We start from the raw sequence: 19,552 nt of genomic DNA, 5'->3' as shown, positions 1-19,552 counted from the left end.
ATCTATCTATTTATATACATCCATACATGTGTTTGTGGAGGGGGGTGTATGTCTATATTACATGAAAAACAGCACGATAAGATAAGATGAGACTTTATTGATCCGATGGCGGGGAAATTTGTGCGTTATGGTGGGGACTATGAAGAATGCATTGCAATGTCTGAGCTCTCAATCAATCTTTCTTCTCTTTAAAACTGGCCATGATCTAGATGTGTCTAAAATATCCCCAATGTATATATTTAACGAAAGGCCGTATATACAACATATATGTTACATATATTGCTACATTGATAGTGTTACTAAGTTACAGGACATTGAAATACTTATAGCTGTACTAGTGAAATATAGCTTATGTAAATCAAAACATAAATGGCAACATCACTGACCCTTTTTTCACCACTGACCCAGCTGTGGTTCCATTTTTTTTAGAGGTGCTTTTAAATGAAGTAACTTTGCTACTGTTTGTGCTAGAGACAAAATTGAAATGATTTCATTAAAAAAAGAAAACAAGCTTTTTAATAAAAAACATATGTGGTGTTTCGTGTTAGTACAAAGCATACACAAGGTATTGTTGTCCAAACACAGACAACAAAATTAGCTCTGCCTAGATTTTACCATGTGTGCTTTACATTAAAATGACTTGTTAACCACTTATGCTATCAAGTCATCCATCCACTCGCTTCCACTTATCCTTTTCAGGGTCGCGGGGGGTGCTGGAGCCTATCCCAGCTGTCATAGGGCGAGAGGCAAGGTACACCCTGGACAGGGTGTACCTTACATTTACTCCTGCATTCACACCTAGTGGCTATTTAGATTTTCCAATTAACCTATCCCCACAAAGTGCATGTCTTTGGACTGTGGGAGGAAGCCGGTGCACCTGGGGAGAACCCACGGGGAGAACATGCAACTCCACACAGAAACACCCTGTCCTGATGGTAGAATTGAAGGATCATCTTGCTGTGAGGCAACAATGATAAACACAATGCCACCGTGCTCTGAATTATTTTGTAATTTTACACCCAAAATTAGAAGACAACTCCAGGCGGCCTGTAGGATACTTGGTTTATAAAGGTTTAACATAGAACAATATCATGTTTCTTTACTTTATAATTTTTCCCATAACCCATTTCTTGGTATTTTTTTCTGGCTTAAGAAATATTATGTAACACTTGGGTGCAAAAATACAAATTAATAAGCCAAATGCTGAAGACAAAATTGCAAATATTTCCACAGCTACAGTGAACTTTCCAGGAGAGCTGATGTATGCTGGGATGAAGGTAATCCACACAGCACAGAATATCAGCAGGCTGAATGTGATCAATTTGGCTTCATTGAAATTATCAGGAAGTTTTCTTGCCATAAATGCCAGGATCAAACAAATGATTGCAAGGATCCCTATGTATCCCAACACTGCATAAAAAGCAAACTCAGAGCCTGTGTTACATTCCAGAACAATCATCCTATTGCTGTATGTGAACAACGTATGTGGGTAAGGTGGGCTTAAAGTCAGCCACAACACACATGTTATTAGTTGAATCAAAGTGCAGGAGCAAACAATGATTCTTTGTTGTGCGTGACCAAACTGTCCAGTAATTTTATTGCCAGGAAATGTGGCTTTGAAGGCTGTGACAACAACAATGGTTTTTCCCAAGACACAGGAAATGCAAAGGGCAAATGTCACACCAAAAGTGGTGTGGCGCAGCATGCATGTCCAGACTGTTGGCATACCAATGAAAGTGAGAGGACAGAGAAAACACAGAAAAAGAGAAAACAATAAGAAAGAGCTCAGCTCAAAGTTGCTGGCTTTTATCACAGGAGTTTCTCTGTAGTTAATAAAAACCACCATTGTCGCCAAGGAGAGAGAGGCCCCTAACAGGGATACAAGTGTTAGAGCTATTCCCATGGGCTCATGATATTTCAGGAACTCAATAGTTCTAGGAATGCAATCATCTTTTCTCTCATTGGACCAGTATTCCTTTGGACAAGGTGTGCAGTCTGCTGCACCTGTTGATGATAAACAGAAAGGGTGAATAATGAATTGAGAGACCGTGTTAGTCAAAGATTTAACTTCCTTGACAGAAAAAGCAGTGAAATTAATTAGAAATCAAGATGATGCCCTACCACATTAATATTTTAAATATTACTTATTTGTATACACTAAATATGTGATATTATACTGAGTATGCTCGATTTGATAAGACATATACACTTCATATATTGGTCTACTTGTCTACCTGTTGAGTTGGCTATAGTTCCATCAGCACAGGATACACAGTGAAAACAACAAATTGGTTTTCCATTAATCTGAGCTTTTCTGGTACCAGATGGGCAAATATTAGAACACAGTGATGTGGGGACCTGTGGCAAAAGAAATGTTTAAGTATTGTAGCAATGATAAATAAGTGTTGAAATGATCTTACTGCCACAATTCAAATAAAGTTGAGATACTAAAAGTGTACTGCATGGGAAAAAAAGAGACATCAGAATTACTGTTTTTCCTGTCCTCCACACGATCTTCTCCTCCTGGACATTGAGTTTGTAATTGCCGTTTGCAGCAGATGCAAAATGACCAAGTGTCACATGTTGCACTTTTCCATTTATCAACTGCCAGTTAATGATGTCATAAGAAGCAGGAGGATCGCCATTCTCATCAAAAAACACCTCATCCCCAAACTGATTTGTGAAATTCACCCTTTGTAAGCTTTTACTGACCTAGAAAGGAAAGGATTATTTATCAGCTTTTTATGAGCTTCTTCTTCAGTCAGAAGAATTGTAATTTTCAATTGCACCATTTCTCACATCCTTGGGCTGAATTTCTGAAAGATTCAAACATCGCTTTATTGTTTGTGCTCCAACTGGTTGGCAAAATACCAGCTGATGCAGAGCATGTGCAATAGCATAAACTGCTTTATAGACATTATAGGTCACTCTGAGCTCTGTGACATTGAAGAAAACATGCTCGGAATTCATTAATGTTTCATTGCCTGTACATCTTTTGGTTGTGTCATCAGTACTTGTGCGTGCTCCTGGTAAAACGGGCATGCAACCCACGATAATCTCCCAGAAATCCTTCACGAAAGGTGCATGTGGATCTGTATAAGGACTAATACTTGTAAGAAAGTGTTTGAAATTTGGAATAGCCATCTTCTGCACAACAAATCCGAGGGCGCCACCAAAAGCTGTGTATATTTCAGGTGTGGATGGTCGAGATGCTGTTATCCAGGCCTCACTTGCGATCCACTGAATTCCTGTAATGTTCTGGTTCACAATTTCTTTCATCAAAGGATAAAAGTCACCTTCAGGTACAAAAGCCAAAATTACTTTGACAGTTGACTGTTTTATTATTTCCACAACTTTCAAAAATCTGTCTTTAGTGTATGTACGTAGAATTGTACCCACAAAAGCAATGCAAATCCCAAATTTTTCAACCTCCTCTTTAAAAGCAAGAATTCCATTACGTCCATAATCATTGTCTGACTGTATGGCTCCAATCCACTGCCATCCAAAATGTTTGACCAGTGCGGCCAAAGCTTTTGCCTGGAAATAGTCGCTGGGGATTGTTCTAAAAAATGTAGGATATTTAGTTCTGTCACTCAGACAAGCACACGTTGAGAAGTAGCTGATCTATAAAAGAGAAAAGAACACTGAAACAGTGTGCATGCAACAATACATCATACAATGCCAAAATATCACATATATCACATGGCATAAAACATACAGTTTTATCTCTTTTACTATTTGCACGCAGCATCATAAAACATATAATTGTATCTTATTGTCTAGTTATCTCTTACTATTGGCATATGAAATGGTCCAAGAATTCCAGCCACAGCTATTGACTGAGATGACCCAGATTCTGCTATGAGAGCAGATATAGCTGGAGGGCAATGAGAAGATACATCTACCTCCTCTACTCCACTAGCCAGTGTTAGTGCAGCACGTAAAGCATTTGTTGGAGATGCACAAGAGTTAAGGATCCTATAGCCAAGAGATATGTTTGGAAGCAGAGCAGGATCGTTGTTGATTTCTTCAATGGCAAATATCATTGCCTGTGTCCATCGAAAAACTCTCAGGTCAAACCTAAAGACATTTCAGTGATTGATACAAGTCATAAAGTAACCAAGCTTTTGCTTTACATGTATGTACACTACAATCTCAAGAATTAAAACACAAATAAACATACATGCATGACAAATGAACAAAAATGTTTGTGTTAAATCATACCCTTCACACTGCACTTTAGGCAGCTCCTTATCAAATGTAGAAGTGCTGAGTATTTCTTTGATCAAAATTGGGAAGATTCCTCCGATCATTATGTCACCTTCCTTAAAAAAACTTGGCACATCAAACCTGCCAAACGGTTCACAGCCAGTGTTCATGGTGAGGATACAGAGGAATAAGATGATACCTGTTTTCATGTTTGTGCTCTATTATCATATATGCATGAGAGCACAGTTCTTATAACGACAGTATTAGATATAGTCAGACATTCTCTCATTTCCCAAAGGGCACAGTGATTTCAGATTGGTAAGCTTGAAACAACAAGGAAAATAATTGCTCTACTCATTATATATTTTCAAATGTCAGTAATCTATTTTGTCTGTTGTCAGTAAAAATTCACATTTCTTCTATACAGACTTCCACATATAACCTGTAGATGACCAAGAGTTTGATGTCAAGAGTTTTGTGTTTAGGACTACAGTATACATTTGAGGTTGGTGAGAATAATATATGTTGTGTCTCCTCAAGAAAGTGACAGTCATTTCTTCCACAACAGTTTATTGTGGAAGCTATTGATGTGAAATGCCTGCAAAGCACAGCACTGGCTTTTCAGTAATTAAGATATTAATTGCTGCATAACACTGCATGCATGATTAAACTAATTATGCATATTCATTACTTTAAAAACAGGCCTGCTAAAATTATTATATAGTATCCTGAATTTTTTTAACAAGATGATCATGTTGATGACTGTAGCCACGCATGTCATTCCATTGCAAGAATGTCTGCATTTGTTTATATTCTTGACTGTGTGATACAACACTTTTCATTTCTACACTCTTGTTGTTTGTGTTGGGTGCTGAAAAAACTTTGAAAAAACTCATTTCTAATTTTAATTTTTACAGTACGACACATGGCTGTGTTGTGCGGCCTTACTTGTTCGTTAGATCTACCCTTCTTTAGAAAATTTTGACCACTTTTAGAGACATTTCTCATCACGATACATTAATAGGGATGGGAATTGATTAGAATTTAATGATTCTGATTACATTATTGATATAATTTGTCGGCTGGATTCCTTACCAATTCTCTTATTGATTCTCATTGGCTTTGCTTTGAGACTCAATTAAAAGGGTTTTTAATGACATCCTTCTGGCATGTGATTCTGGTAACCATGTTGTTCTTGTCTTGCTTGACCTAACTGCTGCCTTTGACACCGTAGACCACAATATTCTAATTTCTCGATTACATGATGTAGTGGGTATTGGTGGCACTGCACTTAATTGGTTTAGGTCTTATTTGTCAGATAGAACTTTCTCTGTCAGCCTTCTCGGTTACGAATCGTCTTCTGCTCCTCTGTCATGCGGCGTCCCACAGGGCTCAATTTTAGGGCCACTGCTCTTTTCACTGTATCTACTGCCTCTGGGTTCTATCCTTAGAAGGCATGGGATCTCATTTCATTGTTATGCCAATGACTGCCAAATTTATTTGCCACTAAAACACAAGGATGGCATCTCCATAAAACCTCTCTTGACATGTCTAGATGACATTAAAGCTTGGTTGGCTTTAAACTTTTTAAATTTTAATGAAAAGAAAACAGACGTGTTGGTGTCTGGACCCAGTGGTCCCTGTGAGTCCTCCTCTGTTGTTTTAGGATCCCTGGAATTCTATTTTAAATCTGTTGTTACTGACCTTGGTTTTAAGTTGGACAGTGATTTTAAATTGGTGAAGTCCAGAGCAGTGGTGAAGTCCAGTTTTTATCATTTAAGGCGACTGGCAAGAGTAAAATCTTTTCTTTTGAGGCAGCACCTTGAAACACTGATCCATGCTTTTATTTCTTCCTGCCTGGACTACTGTAACTCACTTTATGTGGGGGTCAGTCAGTCATTGCTCTCACGTCTGCAGCTGGTTCAAAATGCAGCTGCACGACTCCTAACAGGAACTCGAAAAAGAGAGCATATAACCCACGTGCTAGCCTCTCTGCACTGGCTGCCTGTGTCTTTTAGAGTCAATTTTAAAATTCTTATGTTTGTTTTTAAATGCCTTCACAGTCTTGCCCCGCCTTACCTCTCTGAGCTTCTTCATCCCCACATACCCTGTCGGTCTCTCAGGTCAGCTGACCAGCTGCTCCTGGAGGTACCGAGATCCAGGAGGAAGCTCAGAGGGGACAGGGCCTTCTCTATTGTGGCTCCAAAATTATGGAATAATTTGCCCATGCATGTTAGAGAGGCCCCTTCACTGTCCACTTTTAAATCACGTCTTAAAACCCACTTTTATTCCTTGGCTTTTAACCTCAGTGAGAGTTAGTTTTCTCTTTTAATTGAAGTAGTTATTTAATTAATGATTTCACTCTTCTTTTATTTGTTTTTTATTTATATCTCATGTAATTTTATTTTACAGTTCCAATGTACAGCATTTTGTGTCAGCTGTGGTTGTTTTAAAGTGCTTTATAAATAAAGTTGATGATGATGATGATGATTGTTGTTAATAATAAATTAATTAAAGCAACAAAACAACCTGAAGAGCCGGTTGGGAGCCGAAAGAGCCGGCTCTTTTTAGTGAGCCGAGCTGAAAGAGCCGGTTCTCTAAAAAGAGCCAGAAATCCCATCACTACAGTGGATGCATATGTTTGAGTGTAACCCCCATTTGGAACATGCTTTGTCCTGTATAGTGTTTATAGAGAGTTTTGTATTATATACGTTGTAAGTTGGGGCCTTTAGTCTTTTTGCAGGTCCCATCAAGAAGATGGCTAATGAAGAAGAATCTAATATGATGGCATGGCCATGTCAGTGCTCTGTCATTCTCCTTTTCAGACTCTCATTCGTGCAACCCACCCCCTTCCCATCTCCACCTCAACTGAGTCATTCAGAGCTCCATCAAGTCTACATCTTTACCATCACCAGTGTTCAAACTCCAGAAGATCATGCCCTATATCCTATTGCTGCTAGGATTCTGTTCTGTTAAACCCCAAGATGTGTCAAAGCTGCAGATTCTAAATGAGTGCTTAGAATCCATCAAAGGTTGGATGGCTGACAACTTCCTCCAACTTAATGAAGAAAAGACTGAAGTCCTTGTATGTGGTCCTGACAGACATGTACCTATGATAATGAATGCTCTTGGTCCTCTTTCAACATTTGTGAAATCATCTATCGGGAACCTAGGGGTAATTTGTGACTCTGCTCTTACTTTGGATGTTCACTCAAATCTCTGGTTTGGTCTTGCTTCTATCATTTAAGAAACATTTCTAAATTAAGTCCTATTGTATGGACATTGTTATTGCATATTCATTCATTTCAGTTTGTACTAGTTTGGACTACTGTAACTCATTGTTCACTTGTCTAAGCAAGGGCTCCCTGGAGCGTCTGCAAAGTGTCCAAAATGCTGCAGAAAGGCTTCTGACCAAAACATCTAAGTACTCTCATGTGACACTGTTGCTACTACAGCTCCATTGGCTCCCCGTTGAATTCAGAGTGCATTTTAAGATTCTGGTTCTGAGCTTTAAAGCTCTTCATGGACAATCACCAGCCTACATTACTAAACTTTTACAGCCCTATGTCCCTAGGAGGTCCCTGAGATCATGTGATCAGTGCCTACTTGTTATTCAGCATACAAGGCTGAGAACCAAGGGAGATAGAGCTATTGCCACTGTAGCCCCCAGACTGTGGAACTCTCTTCGTCTGAGTTTAAGATCTGTGGACTCATTTAAAAACAACTAAAAACGCATCTTTTTAGAATTGCATTTTGTTAACTTTTGTCTATTTCTGTTTTATACTCTGTCATCCCGTTGTGGAGCACTTTGTGATCGTTTTATCTAGAAAGGTGCTTTAAAAATAACATTTTACTTTACTTACTTTAATTTACTTCTACCACGATGGGTCATCTGAGTCTAATCACCCAATTCAATTAATTTCAATAAACTTCAATTCAGTTCAATTTTATTTACTGTATTTTCCGCACTATAAGGCGCACTTAAAATCCTTTAATTTTTTTCAAAAATTGACAGTGCGCCTTATAATCCGGTGCGCCTTATGTATGAATTCTGGTTGTGCTTACTGATCTCGAACTGATTTTTTGTGGTACATGGCGCTCAAAAATATGTCAAAAAATGTTTTAGTACGACTTTGGTAAGCTACGAACCACACCGCTTGATGGATTGTCGGAGCATTACGTCTACCGTAGTCAAGAGCCTCGCGGAGTAATCTGGGTCCAAAACTCCATCCACTTCAGGCCCAAAGTCAAACGTACACTGCAGTATCACTGAGAGTTAAAAACTCTAAATTCTTTCATCTTTGATAAAATGATGAACGTTGCTGCTTTGCCAGGTGTAACAATTGAGTTTAACATCCAGGCATCAATGAAAACAGAATTTATTAAATTTCAGTTAGAAGTTAGCTCGCTAGCTTCAACCTAAACATGATATACTATGTTCTGACTGAGAGATTAGAAGGTACAGCTCTGCTATCACTTCCAACATAAATGAAGACAGAAAACTAAACAGCAATGACATTTGTAGGGTTACTGAAGTTGGACTAGCTGGTATATAATGATGTGCTATGTGATCGCTTGCGACACAGCTATGTTAGCATAACATAAACACAGTGAAGCTGGAGGATGAATGCTAGCTTTTTTTCCACTCGATAAAAGTTAATGTGAGTGTTCCAGATGGTGAGGGACAAATGCAATCGCATGGCAGGATGCTGTAAACGGACCAAACTTCAGTCACGAGAACAACTGTGATAATCCATCCACAATATGAGGTTAGTCATTAATATACTGCAAAAACATGGGAATACAGCAGCTGCGAGAGAATTCAAATCAATGGTACAGAAGTGGAGGAAGCAATAAGAATGAGTCAAGTAAAATTTGATTGAGCTGACTGTTTTGTTTTGCTTAATGCGCCTTATAATCCGTGCACGTTATGTATGAAAACAGACCCGTTCATCGACAGTGCACCTTATGGTCCGAAAAATACGTTTTACAGTACCAAATCATAACAACACCTCAAGGTAGACCCTACAATAATACATGTTCAGTTCTTCCAAATGATCTCTGCCTGTTAAAATAGTTAGATCTGCCTGTAATTGCACTGAACCTCAAACAAATTCTATGAATCTAATTGAATAAAGCTTTTTCCTATTCTTTCTGTCATTCTGAATTTAGCTGTAGGTCCTCCATTAATAGTAGCTCTATAGGCAGCTGGAAAATTTTTAAATGGGCATTTTCTAAGTAAAAATGAGAACAGCCACTGGAAGAGTAAAACAGAAAAGTCATTAAAGTTCCTTCTGCCAGCCATCATTATTTAAACTGTGTAAACATCCAACTGAAGCTCCCTAAATGTTGTGTGAAAATAAAATGTAAATAGATTGACACTGTATACAGGTATGCAAATAATTACTCACATCCATTTCTTTCTGCAGCATATTTAATGTTTTGCAGTGTACTGTAATTTTGTACATAAAGTATTTACAATATTAAGTGGCTCAATATCTATTATTGAAATATACATATATTTCAAAGGCAGCATGATGGCATGGTGGTTAGCACTGTTTGACACCAATGTCTGGCTGGGACCTTTCTGTGTGGAGTTCGCATGTTCTCCCCGTGTTTACATGGGTTCTGTCCACGTACTTTGGCTTCTGCCCACAGTCCAAAGACCACATGCAGCCACGTGCCTATGTGTTAGCCTTCCAAAAGACTGGCAGTCTGTCCAGGGTGTACCCCTCCTCTTGCCCCATTGGCATAATTTTGTGCTGAACATTGGGGAGGTCAAGATCTCTGTCTGAATAAATAAATAAATAAATCTGGGTAAATTCCCAGATGATTCAACATGCAACTATTTTGCTGGTGATACCTGAAATGAGTAAAGAAAATCAACAGCCTATTTATGCAAAACGATACATAACTTTATTGGGGGGGGGGGGGGGGGGGGGGTTACATTGGTTGGGTCCGATTATTGGGGGGGGGTCGTAACCCCCTAACCCACCTGGAAATTATCCCCCTGGCTTGCCCTATGATGGCTGGGATAAGCTCCAGCGCCCATACAACTTGCATTTAGAAACATAAAACTGGTGTTTTAAAATTGAGGAATTATATATTTTTTTACTTAATACTTTTTCCTATAACATGTTTCTTGGTATTTTTTTCTGGCTTAAGAATTATTATGTAACACTTGGGTGCAAAAGTACAAATTAATAAGCCAAAAGCTGAAGACAAAATTGCAAATATTTCTACAGCTACAGTGAACTTTCCAGGAGAGCTGATGTATGCTGGGATGAAGGTAATCCACACAGCACAGAATATCAGCAGGCTGAATGTGATCAATTTGGCTTCATTGAAATTATCAGGAAGTTTTCTTGCCATAAATGCCAGGATCAAACAAATGATTGCAAGGATCCCTATGTATCCCAACACTGCATAAAAAGCAAACTCAGAGCCTGTGTTACATTCCAGAGCAATCATTCTATTGCTGTATGTAAACAACTTATGTGGGTAAGGTGGGCTTAAAGTCAGCCACAACACACATATTACTATTTGAATCAAAGTGCAGGAGCAAACAATAATTCTTTGTTGTGCGTGACCAAACTTTCCAGTAATTTTATTGCCAGGAAATGTGGCTTTGAAGGCTGTGACAACAACAATGGTTTTTCCCAAGACACAGGAAATGCAAAGAGCAAATGTCACACCAAAAGCGGTGTGACGCAGCATGCATGTCCAGACTGTTGGTTGACCAAGAAAAGTGAGAGGACAGAGAAAACACAGAAAAAGAGAAAACAATAAGAAAGAGCTCAGCTCAAAGTTGCTGGCTTTTATCACAGGAGTTTCTCTGTAGTTGATAAAAACCACCATTGTCGCCAAGGAGAGAGAGGCCCCTAACAGGGATACAAGTGTTAGAGCTATTCCCATAGGCTCATGATATTTCAGGAACTCAATTGTTCTAGGAATGCAATCATCTTTTCTCTCATTGGACCAGTATTCCTTTGGACAAGGTGTGCAGTCTGCTGCACCTGTTGAGAATAAACAGAAAGGCTGTGTTGTGTATCTAGATGTGCATATATTTTTTTAAACCTGAAACATAAACAAACACTGAGTACATCACACTATGTCTTTTGTTTCCTTCTTTTTGGCAGGATGAGTGGGACTGGGGGGCGGTATAGTATACCTGTTGAGTTGGCTATAGTTCCCTCAGCACAGGGAACACAGTCAAAACAACATATAGGTTTTCCCTTAATTTGAGCTTTCCTGGTTCCTGCTGGACAACCATTAGAACACACCGATGTGGGGACCTGTGGCAAAAGACATGTCACATTAACATTCAGGAGAACATACAGTTGTCAAATTCAATACTGCAATGGAAAATTACAGTATAATTACCATTTTTCCTGTCCTCCACACTACTTTCTCCTCTTCAATGCTGAGCTTGTAATCACCATTTGCAGCAGATGTAAAATTACCAAGTGTCACATGTTGCACTTTTCCATTTGTCAACTGCCAGTTAATAATTTCATAAGAAGCAGGAGGATCGCCATTCTCATCAAAAAACACCTTATCTCCAAACTGATTTATGAAATTCACTTTTTGCAAGCTATTACTGACCTGAAAAAACAGAGTGATTATTCATTAGATTTTTATAAGTTTATAAATGACTAATTATTATTATTATTATTATTAATTATTATTATAATTTATCTAATAATTCAGAAAAATTTCAGTTGATTATTTCTCACCTCCTTGGGCTGAATTTCTGAAAGATTCAAACATGGATTTACTGTTTTTGCTCCAACTGGTTGGCAAAATACCAGCTGATGCAGAGCATGTGCAATAGCATAAACTGCTTTATAGACATTATAGGTCACTCTGAGCTCTGTGACATTGAAGAAATCATGCTCGGAATTCATTAATGTTTCATTGCCTGTACATCTTTTGGTTGTGTCCTCAGTATCTGCATGTACCCCTGGCAAAACAGGTGTGCAGCCCACCATTATCTGCCAGAACTCCTTCACAAAAGGTGCATGTGGATCTTTATAAGGACTATTACTTGTAAGAAAGTGTTTAAGTTTAGGAATAGCCATCTTCTGCATTACAAATCCCAGGGCGCCACCAAAAGCTGTGTATATTTCAGGTGTGGAGGGCTGAGGTGCTGTTATCCAAGCCTCACTACCAAGCCACTGGATCCCTGTAATGTTTTGTTTTACTACTTCCTTCATCAAAGGAGAAAAGTCACCCTCAGGAGCAAAAGCTAGAATTACTTTGACAGTTGACTGTTTAATCATTTCTACAGCGTCTAGAATTTTATCCCTTGTATATGTACGTAGAACTGACCCAACAAAAGCAATGCAAACCCCAAGCTTTTCAACCTCCTGCTTAAAAGCAAGAATTGCATTACGTCCATAATCATTATCTGACTGTATGGCTCCAATCCACTGCCATCCAAAATGTTTGACCAGTGCAGCCAATGCCTTTGCCTGGAAGTAGTCGCTGGGGATTGTTCTAAAAAATGTAGGATATTTAGTTCTGTCACTCAGACAAGCACACGTTGAGAAGTAACTTATCTGTAGTGGAAGAAAAAAGCAACACCAACAAAATGTGATGAAAATATTCTAAGAAATTGCCTAATAAAGCATAACAAAGCCTTAACATCGCTTAATAAACAACTTTATCTCTTACTATTGGCACTTGAAATGGTCCAAGAGTTCCAGCGACAGCTAAGGACTGAGATGATCCTGCCTCTGCTATGACTGAAGATATTGTTGGAGAACAAGCAGTAGCTTTTATCCCCTGTGGTCTGCTAGCTAGTGTTAGTGCAGCACGTAAAGTGTTAGTAGGAGATGAGCATGAGTTAAGGATCCTATAACCAAGAGATATATTTGGAAGGAAAGCAGGATCATTGTTTATTTCTGCAACAGCAAACATCATCGCCTGTGTCCATCGAAAAGCTCGTAGGTCAAACCTAAAATGTGTCATTACAAAAAATCACAATTATAGAATTGCTGCTGAACAATTCTATGTAACATAACATTAAAGATGCAAGCGTAAAGAAGCATGTATGGAGAAGTCTAATGTATCAAGACTTACACTGCACAATTCACTCCAGGAGGCTCACTCTCAAAAGTATAAGTGCTGCTGACCTCTTTGTTAAAAACTGGAAAAATCCCACCGATCATTATGTCACCCTGCTCAAACAAACTTGGCATGTTAAATTTGCCAAGCAGCTCACAGCCAGAAACTATGCTCAAGTACTGTATGGAAAGAAAAACAAAAACAGTTCTCTGCATGTTTACACTGCACTTCTAAAATCAAATGAGGCTAGAGCTTTTATAATGAGCTGGACAAAGGCAAATATCCCAAGGCAGCAATCTGAGCACAACAAGAAAAGGTGACTGCTCAAAAGAAGGTTCACATATCCAGTGCTGCATGTAACGTAACAGACATGTCCACATGTAATCAATTCCCTACAGATAAAGCAGTTTATTCAACACACTGATAATTCAAAGAGTGTCAAATGCAAATAATGTACTGAATAGTAACTAAGTATCTATTCAATTTTATTCAGTTTCATTTATACAGTGCTAAATCACAACAACAGTCACCTCATGGCACTTTGTATTATAAGGTAGACCCTACAATAATAATTGTAGGGTCTATTGTAGGGATATCTGCAATGTCTTAAACTGAAGCAATTTCCCCACGGGGATTAATAAAGTATACATTATATTACCTGAACATCTCAGATCATCATTTTACATGAAACTGGGATTATCTGAGGTTAAAGTTATTAATAACTGTTTCAATTTTGCAGGTTGTGCTTAACAAAGGATAGACTATGTCTTCACCAATGTTCCCTCTAAGCTGTGCCAGCAGTGCGCAATTGCGCACTGCTGGCATGGTCTCTGCTCACAGAAAATCTGTGTTGCGCACAGAAAAAAATCTAACCTGAATTGAAATTAAAATTAATACTTTAACAATTCTGTTTTGCAGTGTTAGTCAGTGAGTGACTGGCTGCTCCCGTATGGGATTAGAACGATGCCCCCCAATCCCATAGTCCAGCCAATAATGCGATTCACATTCGTATATACGCAGCTAATCAACGTCGTTGACAGGCTATGACGGCGCCCTTACGTGCCGACACCAGTGTTTTAGCTAGCAAACTGTCGTGGCTGATGTGGAGTGAAGCCACGTTAATGACAACGTGTACAACCATTGGAGATGTGAGCAGGACAGACGGAACAATTGACGGAAAAAGTGTGGACTTTGTACCAGTTTTTAAATTGTGTTGATAGGCCACGTAAAACCAGAGTTGTGATAAAAATATATGCAATGTTTGGTTTTCTTCCTGAATACTATCATTGTTTATATTTACTGCGGGAAGAAATGGTAAAAACGGCGTTTTATAAGGAAAACGCTCAAAAGCACTCTCTGCCTGTGAGCAAAGACAAAACTAAAAACCCCACCCATTCCTATTCGTCGAAAAAAGTACCATGTCGACCAATCAAAAAATGATATGGCAACATGGCATTTAGTTGTTTAGGAAGGGGGGAAGTTTTAGGAGTGACGGCGGTGTTTTGAGATGTGAGAGATTTTCGACGTTTAGCGTAAATCTTGTGTAGTTAGTGTGTAGTGTAGTCAATAGTTTTGCTGTGTGTGTCAGAACAATGAGGCCATTGCTGAATGTTACAGGTTTTACAGGAGTGATACATCTCCTGTTGTCAGGCCTGCAGGTATCAGGCTGTTGTTCTCCTTTATCTCATAGTGGACAGAAATTATTTTTTGGAGTGGCACAAATAATTTATGTGGCATCAAATTTAATGCAGAACAGCTGATTGTTCTGTAAATAGTTTGAAATGTTTATTTAAAAAAACGCCTTGGCTGCATTTTTAGGTAAACAGCTGCAAAAAACTTTGTTGTTTGCATAACTCAGTTACTCTTTTAAAGAAGTAACCATATAATTAATTGCCCAGCACTGGTCATTATATACTGTATTTTGCAGACAGAGAGTTACAGGACTCTCTCCCAGACCACAGACTCATACTCACAATACAAGTCAGAGCTTTATTAAAAAAGAAAGAAAGAAAGAAAGAAAGAAAGAAAGAAAGAAAGAAAGAAAGAAAGAAAGAAAGAAATTTGTGTTTTCAAAATTGGAGTTCAAGTTGTTTTTACTTCCAATAGTGTTAACACACAGGTCATGAACAAGATTTTCTTTTTTAATTTTCATTGTAAGTGGGATAAAGCAGTTAATTAAAAGTAGTCTAACATAAATGTAAATGCTGTAATTTGATTATCTTAATAAACCATGGATGGAGTCGATGCTGGCGTGACCACAGTGCTCTCGTCTAATGTTGCTCACAGTGGTCCAAGGGACCGCTTAGGGAGTTTGTGTGTTCGCTCCGACACATGAAAAATTAGACGGAACATTGGTCTTTACTAAAACAAAGTAAAGTTTTTAGGAATTTAACTATTTTTATTGCTTTGAAAATATAGCCAAATTATTTATATAGCCAAATCTCAACAACAATTCTACTAAATACATACAAAAAGCATGTCACGCCTTCAATATGAAATGCAATTCAAAATCTCACTAAGCAGTGCTAGCTCTATTTGCCTGAAAATGTGAAGGGAGCAGTTAAAATCCCAACCTGATTTAGATGTAGCTAATTTTAGTAACATAGTATAAGACGTCTGTGCTGAGTATGGCCTAGAGTCCCGAGGTCAGAATGGGAGACAATCCCAAGGGTGGTTGAGAATGACCGAACTAAGTTCGTGTGGGACTTCCAGATACAGACAGATAAGATGGTGGTGACTAACCAACCGGATGTTGTAGTGGTAGACAAGCAGAAGAAGACGGCCGTAGTGCTAGACATAGCGATACCGAACAACATCCGAGATCTCTGTCCAGAAGAGTTCAGTCCTAGGAACAGCTAAGATACTGTGCAGGACCCTCAAGCTCCCAGGCCTCTGGCAGAGGACCTGAGCTTAAAGGAGAGACTGCCCACAGGGGCGAGAGTGGAATATGTATAATATATATATTATGATACTTCATAACTTCGTAAAGTAATATATATAATATAATTAATTACTTTTCAAGTAACACTAGTACGCCCCAGAACTGCACAAGGGGGTAATTCTGCCCTGCAATAATGGCATTTTTAAGTAAGATTTGACAAAACAAGTAGAATTTTTAGGCAGTTTATTTGTTTTTAAAGATGATTTAGATATTTTCTTTGCAGGCTGTAAAGTTAAAATACAGAAGAATGTGCCAATAAACAAAGGGTAACAAATAGCTAAAGAAAACAAACCGCTAAACCATCTAAATTATTACATTCTCACTGAAAAAGAACATAATGAAAAAAAAGAAAGAACATTGGAAAAAGCTTCTCTGGTAAATGGTAAATGGCCTGTATTTGTATAGTGCTTTAGTTATTCCCTAAGGACCCCAAAGCGCTTTACACTATATTCAGTCATTCACCCATTCACACACACATTCACACACTCTGTGTGAAAATGTATCAAAGAAGGTTTGAAACATATTACAAATGAAGCTTGTGTCAAATATATGTAGTAGTTAAGTTCGAATTTTATATTCCTTTACTCAACAGCCTCCCGGATAAACAGAAAAGAGGAAAAAAACCTTTAATCTATGTTTTCAGTTTATTCAGCATCTCACAGCTAAAAAAATTAAAACAGACTACACAGATACAGTGAAATTATTTCTATGATTCATACACCAGGACCAAATAAATTACAAATTACATCGTTCTTAGTGGTATTTTTCCCATCAAATGCTTTTTAGAATTTTGTTCTGGCCTAAATATGATTATATAACATTTTGGAACAAAAATGCACACCAACAAACCAAAACTTGATGCCAGAATGGCAAATATTTCCACAGCTACAGTGAATTTCCCTGGAGAGCTGACATATGCAGGGATAAATGTGATCCATACTGCACAGAATATCAGCATACTGAAAGTGATCAGTTTGGCCTCATTAAAGCTATCTGGCAGTTTTCTAGCAAGAAAAGCAAGTATAAAACACAAGATAGCAAGAAGTCCAATATAACCCAGGACAGCCCAGAATCCAACAGCTGAACCCAGAGCACACTCTAAGATGATCTTTTCTTTATAGTAGTCAATGTTCATGTTTGGGAATGGGGGGTTTATTGTTAGCCAAAGTATACATATCATAACCTGAATCAGAGTAAATATCAGAACAGTGAGCCTCTGTTGTACAGGCCCAAACCACTTCATGACATTACTGCTTGGAAGTGTAGCTCTGAAGGCCATTAAAACCACTATTGTTTTCCCCAGAACGCAAGAGATACAGAGAACGAAGGTAATGCCAAATGCTGTGTGTCGTAGCATGCAGGACCACTCGGAGGGACGCCCGATGAACGTCAGAGAACACAGGAAACACAGTTTCAGTGAGAATAACAGCAGGAAGCTCAGCTCAGAGTTGTTTGCTCTTACAACAGGAGTCTCTTTATGAGTCAAAAATATTACTGATATCATTAGTGCTAAAAACACACCAATACAACTAAATGCAGTTAAAAGTGCCCCCATGATCTCTTTGTAGGAAAGGTATTCAGTAGGTTTTGGAAGACACTTGTCTCTGTTTTCATTTGGCCAAAATTCAGGTGGACAGAGCAAACAGTCAGGAGAATCTGTGACAGATGTAAATGACAGAAAATATAAGTATAGTATATCCAAGATATATAATCAATTGAAACATTCGGTGGTTCAAATATTTAAATGTTTTTGATATATATTCATTCAGGACACTAGAACTGATTTTAAATAGGTATCCTTACTCACTTGTCTGATTACTAATTGTTCCCTCGGGGCATTTAAAGCAGTCAAAGCAGCAAACAGGCTTATTCTTGTTTATAGCCTTTCGAGTCCCTGGCAGACATGGTTCTCTGCAGACAGACCTGGGAACCTGATTCGGCAAAATTCAACATGTTAAAACTCAATACTGAAACACAAAATATGTTTTCTTAATAACATTAAAATGTTTCTAAAACTGCTGTGAAGAAAAGATTATTTTTAAATCTATGAAATGTCCATAGTGTTGAGGGAAATTACCTCACTACTGTTTCCTCCCCAAACTATGATGACATCTTCTTTTAGTCTGAATCTTTCCTCCTTTGGAAAAGAGGCATCATATTGACCAATAATACTAATTTCAGCAGAGCCGTCCTCTTTCATCTGCCAGTTTACTAAGTCATAGAGGGCAACTGATTGCCCATATTCATCAAATAAAACCCTGACCCCATTCTTAGTTGTGAAGTTCACATACTTAATGTGTTCGAGCACCTACAGAAAGACAATTAGCACATTTTGTCATATATAAAATCATTAAATAGTCAGAATTTAACAGAAAACAAACAGAAAACAACAATAAATTTAATGATTAGAGACAAAGATCAAATAATTTCGATATATTAGGACTTACCAACTTAGGTTGAACCTCATTTTTGTTCACACAAAGCTTTCCTGTTGTAGGATTTGAGCCATTCTGACATTGCAGTAGAGTGTGTAGGGCATATGCTACTGAATACACCGCTTTATATACATTATTCTCTTCCCTGAAATATGCCACATCTGTGTAATCATTTGAGACTGTTCGCAGGTCCTCTGCACCAGTACACATAGTAGAAGTGTTTGATGGAGAGTAGCTGCAGTCAAAGAATTCCTCCCAGAAAGCTTTAATTAATGCACTCTGTGGCTCATCAGAAGGCTTCAAACCAAGTAAGAATTCTCCAAGACCTGGTATGGATGCCTGAGGGAGCGCAAAGCCCATTGCCCCATGTAAAATGTGCTTTCTGTCAGCAGAAGCCAGGTCTGGTTGCATTATCCATGACTCTGTGCCAATCCACTGCTTTCCAGTTATTTTATAAGTTTCAATTTCTGACAGGAATGATTTGGCATAAGACAAGGACATAAACAAGAGGACCACATTTGATGAGGACTCCAGTAGTGTGTCTAGAATAATACTGAAAAGTTTTTTGCTTGTTTGTGAGTAGGGCAGACTGTATTCAATACATATGCCTTCTTTCTTTGCTTCCTTAACAAAGTCAGCTGTACCATCCTCTGAGTACATGCCTATTGAATAAATAACTCCCACCCAGCGCCAGTCAAAATATTTCATAAGCTGTGCTAGACCACTGATTTGGTAGCGGTCACTTGGCACTGTTCTGAAGAAGGTGGGGTAAAGTCTTCTGTCACTTAAGCAAGCACAGGTTGAAAGGTGACTCACCTTCAAAAAAAAAAAAAGCAAACACAACAATCCTTTTTATGTTTTAAAGATAGACAAACTCAATAAACAGTATTCAAAAGTT

The 19,552-nt window shown here is 38.3% G+C and overlaps 3 protein-coding genes across 3 annotated transcripts; all 3 read right to left on the bottom strand.

Annotated features, from left to right (window-relative positions):
- Positions 1 to 1,099: 1,099 nt before the first annotated feature.
- On the bottom strand, positions 1,100 to 4,313 carry LOC101466207 (extracellular calcium-sensing receptor-like). Its single transcript, XM_012917097.3, has 6 exons — positions 4,225 to 4,313; positions 3,795 to 4,080; positions 3,052 to 3,624; positions 2,590 to 2,712; positions 2,235 to 2,358; positions 1,100 to 1,998 (listed from the first exon to the last, which is right to left on the bottom strand). The coding sequence occupies exons 1-6, from the start codon at positions 4,311 to 4,313 to the stop codon at positions 1,100 to 1,102; spliced, it is 2,094 nt and encodes a 697-aa protein (XP_012772551.2).
- Positions 4,314 to 10,320: 6,007 nt separating this feature from the next.
- On the bottom strand, positions 10,321 to 13,382 carry LOC101466504 (extracellular calcium-sensing receptor-like). Its single transcript, XM_023152715.2, has 6 exons — positions 13,294 to 13,382; positions 12,886 to 13,168; positions 12,198 to 12,770; positions 11,692 to 11,814; positions 11,381 to 11,504; positions 10,321 to 11,219 (listed from the first exon to the last, which is right to left on the bottom strand). Exons 1-6 carry the CDS (start codon positions 13,380 to 13,382, stop codon positions 10,321 to 10,323), a joined length of 2,091 nt encoding a protein of 696 aa, XP_023008483.2.
- A 3,579-nt stretch (positions 13,383 to 16,961) lies between these two features.
- On the bottom strand, positions 16,962 to 19,065 carry LOC101467050 (extracellular calcium-sensing receptor-like). Its single transcript, XM_076892040.1, has 4 exons — positions 18,682 to 19,065; positions 18,297 to 18,527; positions 18,027 to 18,150; positions 16,962 to 17,875 (listed from the first exon to the last, which is right to left on the bottom strand). Exons 1-4 carry the CDS (start codon positions 19,063 to 19,065, stop codon positions 16,962 to 16,964), a joined length of 1,653 nt encoding a protein of 550 aa, XP_076748155.1.
- Positions 19,066 to 19,552: the final 487 nt, after the last annotated feature.

The sequence above is a fragment of the Maylandia zebra genome, linkage group LG14 (assembly GCF_041146795.1).
Source record: "Maylandia zebra isolate NMK-2024a linkage group LG14, Mzebra_GT3a, whole genome shotgun sequence".
Classification (NCBI taxonomy): domain Eukaryota; kingdom Metazoa; phylum Chordata; class Actinopteri; order Cichliformes; family Cichlidae; genus Maylandia; species Maylandia zebra.
The sequence above is the reverse complement of the archived record's forward strand: the minus strand, read 5'-3'. Positions and strand labels throughout refer to the sequence as shown.

Bases quoted from the DNA above. Each gene is read 5' to 3' on its own strand.
- LOC101466207 (XM_012917097.3), bottom strand. From the start codon at position 4,313: ATGATCGGAGGAATCTTCCCAATTTTGATCAAAGAAATACTCAGCACT. The intron at 4,081-4,224 runs GTATGATTTAAC...AAATGTCTTTAG, and splicing joins CCTAAAGTGCAGTGTGAAGG to GTTTGACCTGAGAGTTTTTC. The intron at 3,625-3,794 runs GTAAGAGATAAC...TCTCTTTTATAG, and splicing joins GACCATTTCATATGCCAATA to ATCAGCTACTTCTCAACGTG.
- LOC101466504 (XM_023152715.2), bottom strand. From the start codon at position 13,382: ATGATCGGTGGGATTTTTCCAGTTTTTAACAAAGAGGTCAGCAGCACT. The intron at 13,169-13,293 runs GTAAGTCTTGAT...GACACATTTTAG, and splicing joins CCTGGAGTGAATTGTGCAGT to GTTTGACCTACGAGCTTTTC. The intron at 11,505-11,691 runs GTGCAACATGTG...CTTTTGCCACAG, and splicing joins GGCAGTTGACAAATGGAAAA to GTCCCCACATCGGTGTGTTC.
- LOC101467050 (XM_076892040.1), bottom strand. From the start codon at position 19,065: ATGCAACCAGACCTGGCTTCTGCTGACAGAAAGCACATTTTACATGGG. The intron at 18,528-18,681 runs GTTCAACCTAAG...GTCTTTCTGTAG, and splicing joins TTTGTGTGAACAAAAATGAG to GTGCTCGAACACATTAAGTA. The intron at 18,151-18,296 runs GTAATTTCCCTC...TTGCCGAATCAG, and splicing joins GGGGAGGAAACAGTAGTGAG to GTTCCCAGGTCTGTCTGCAG.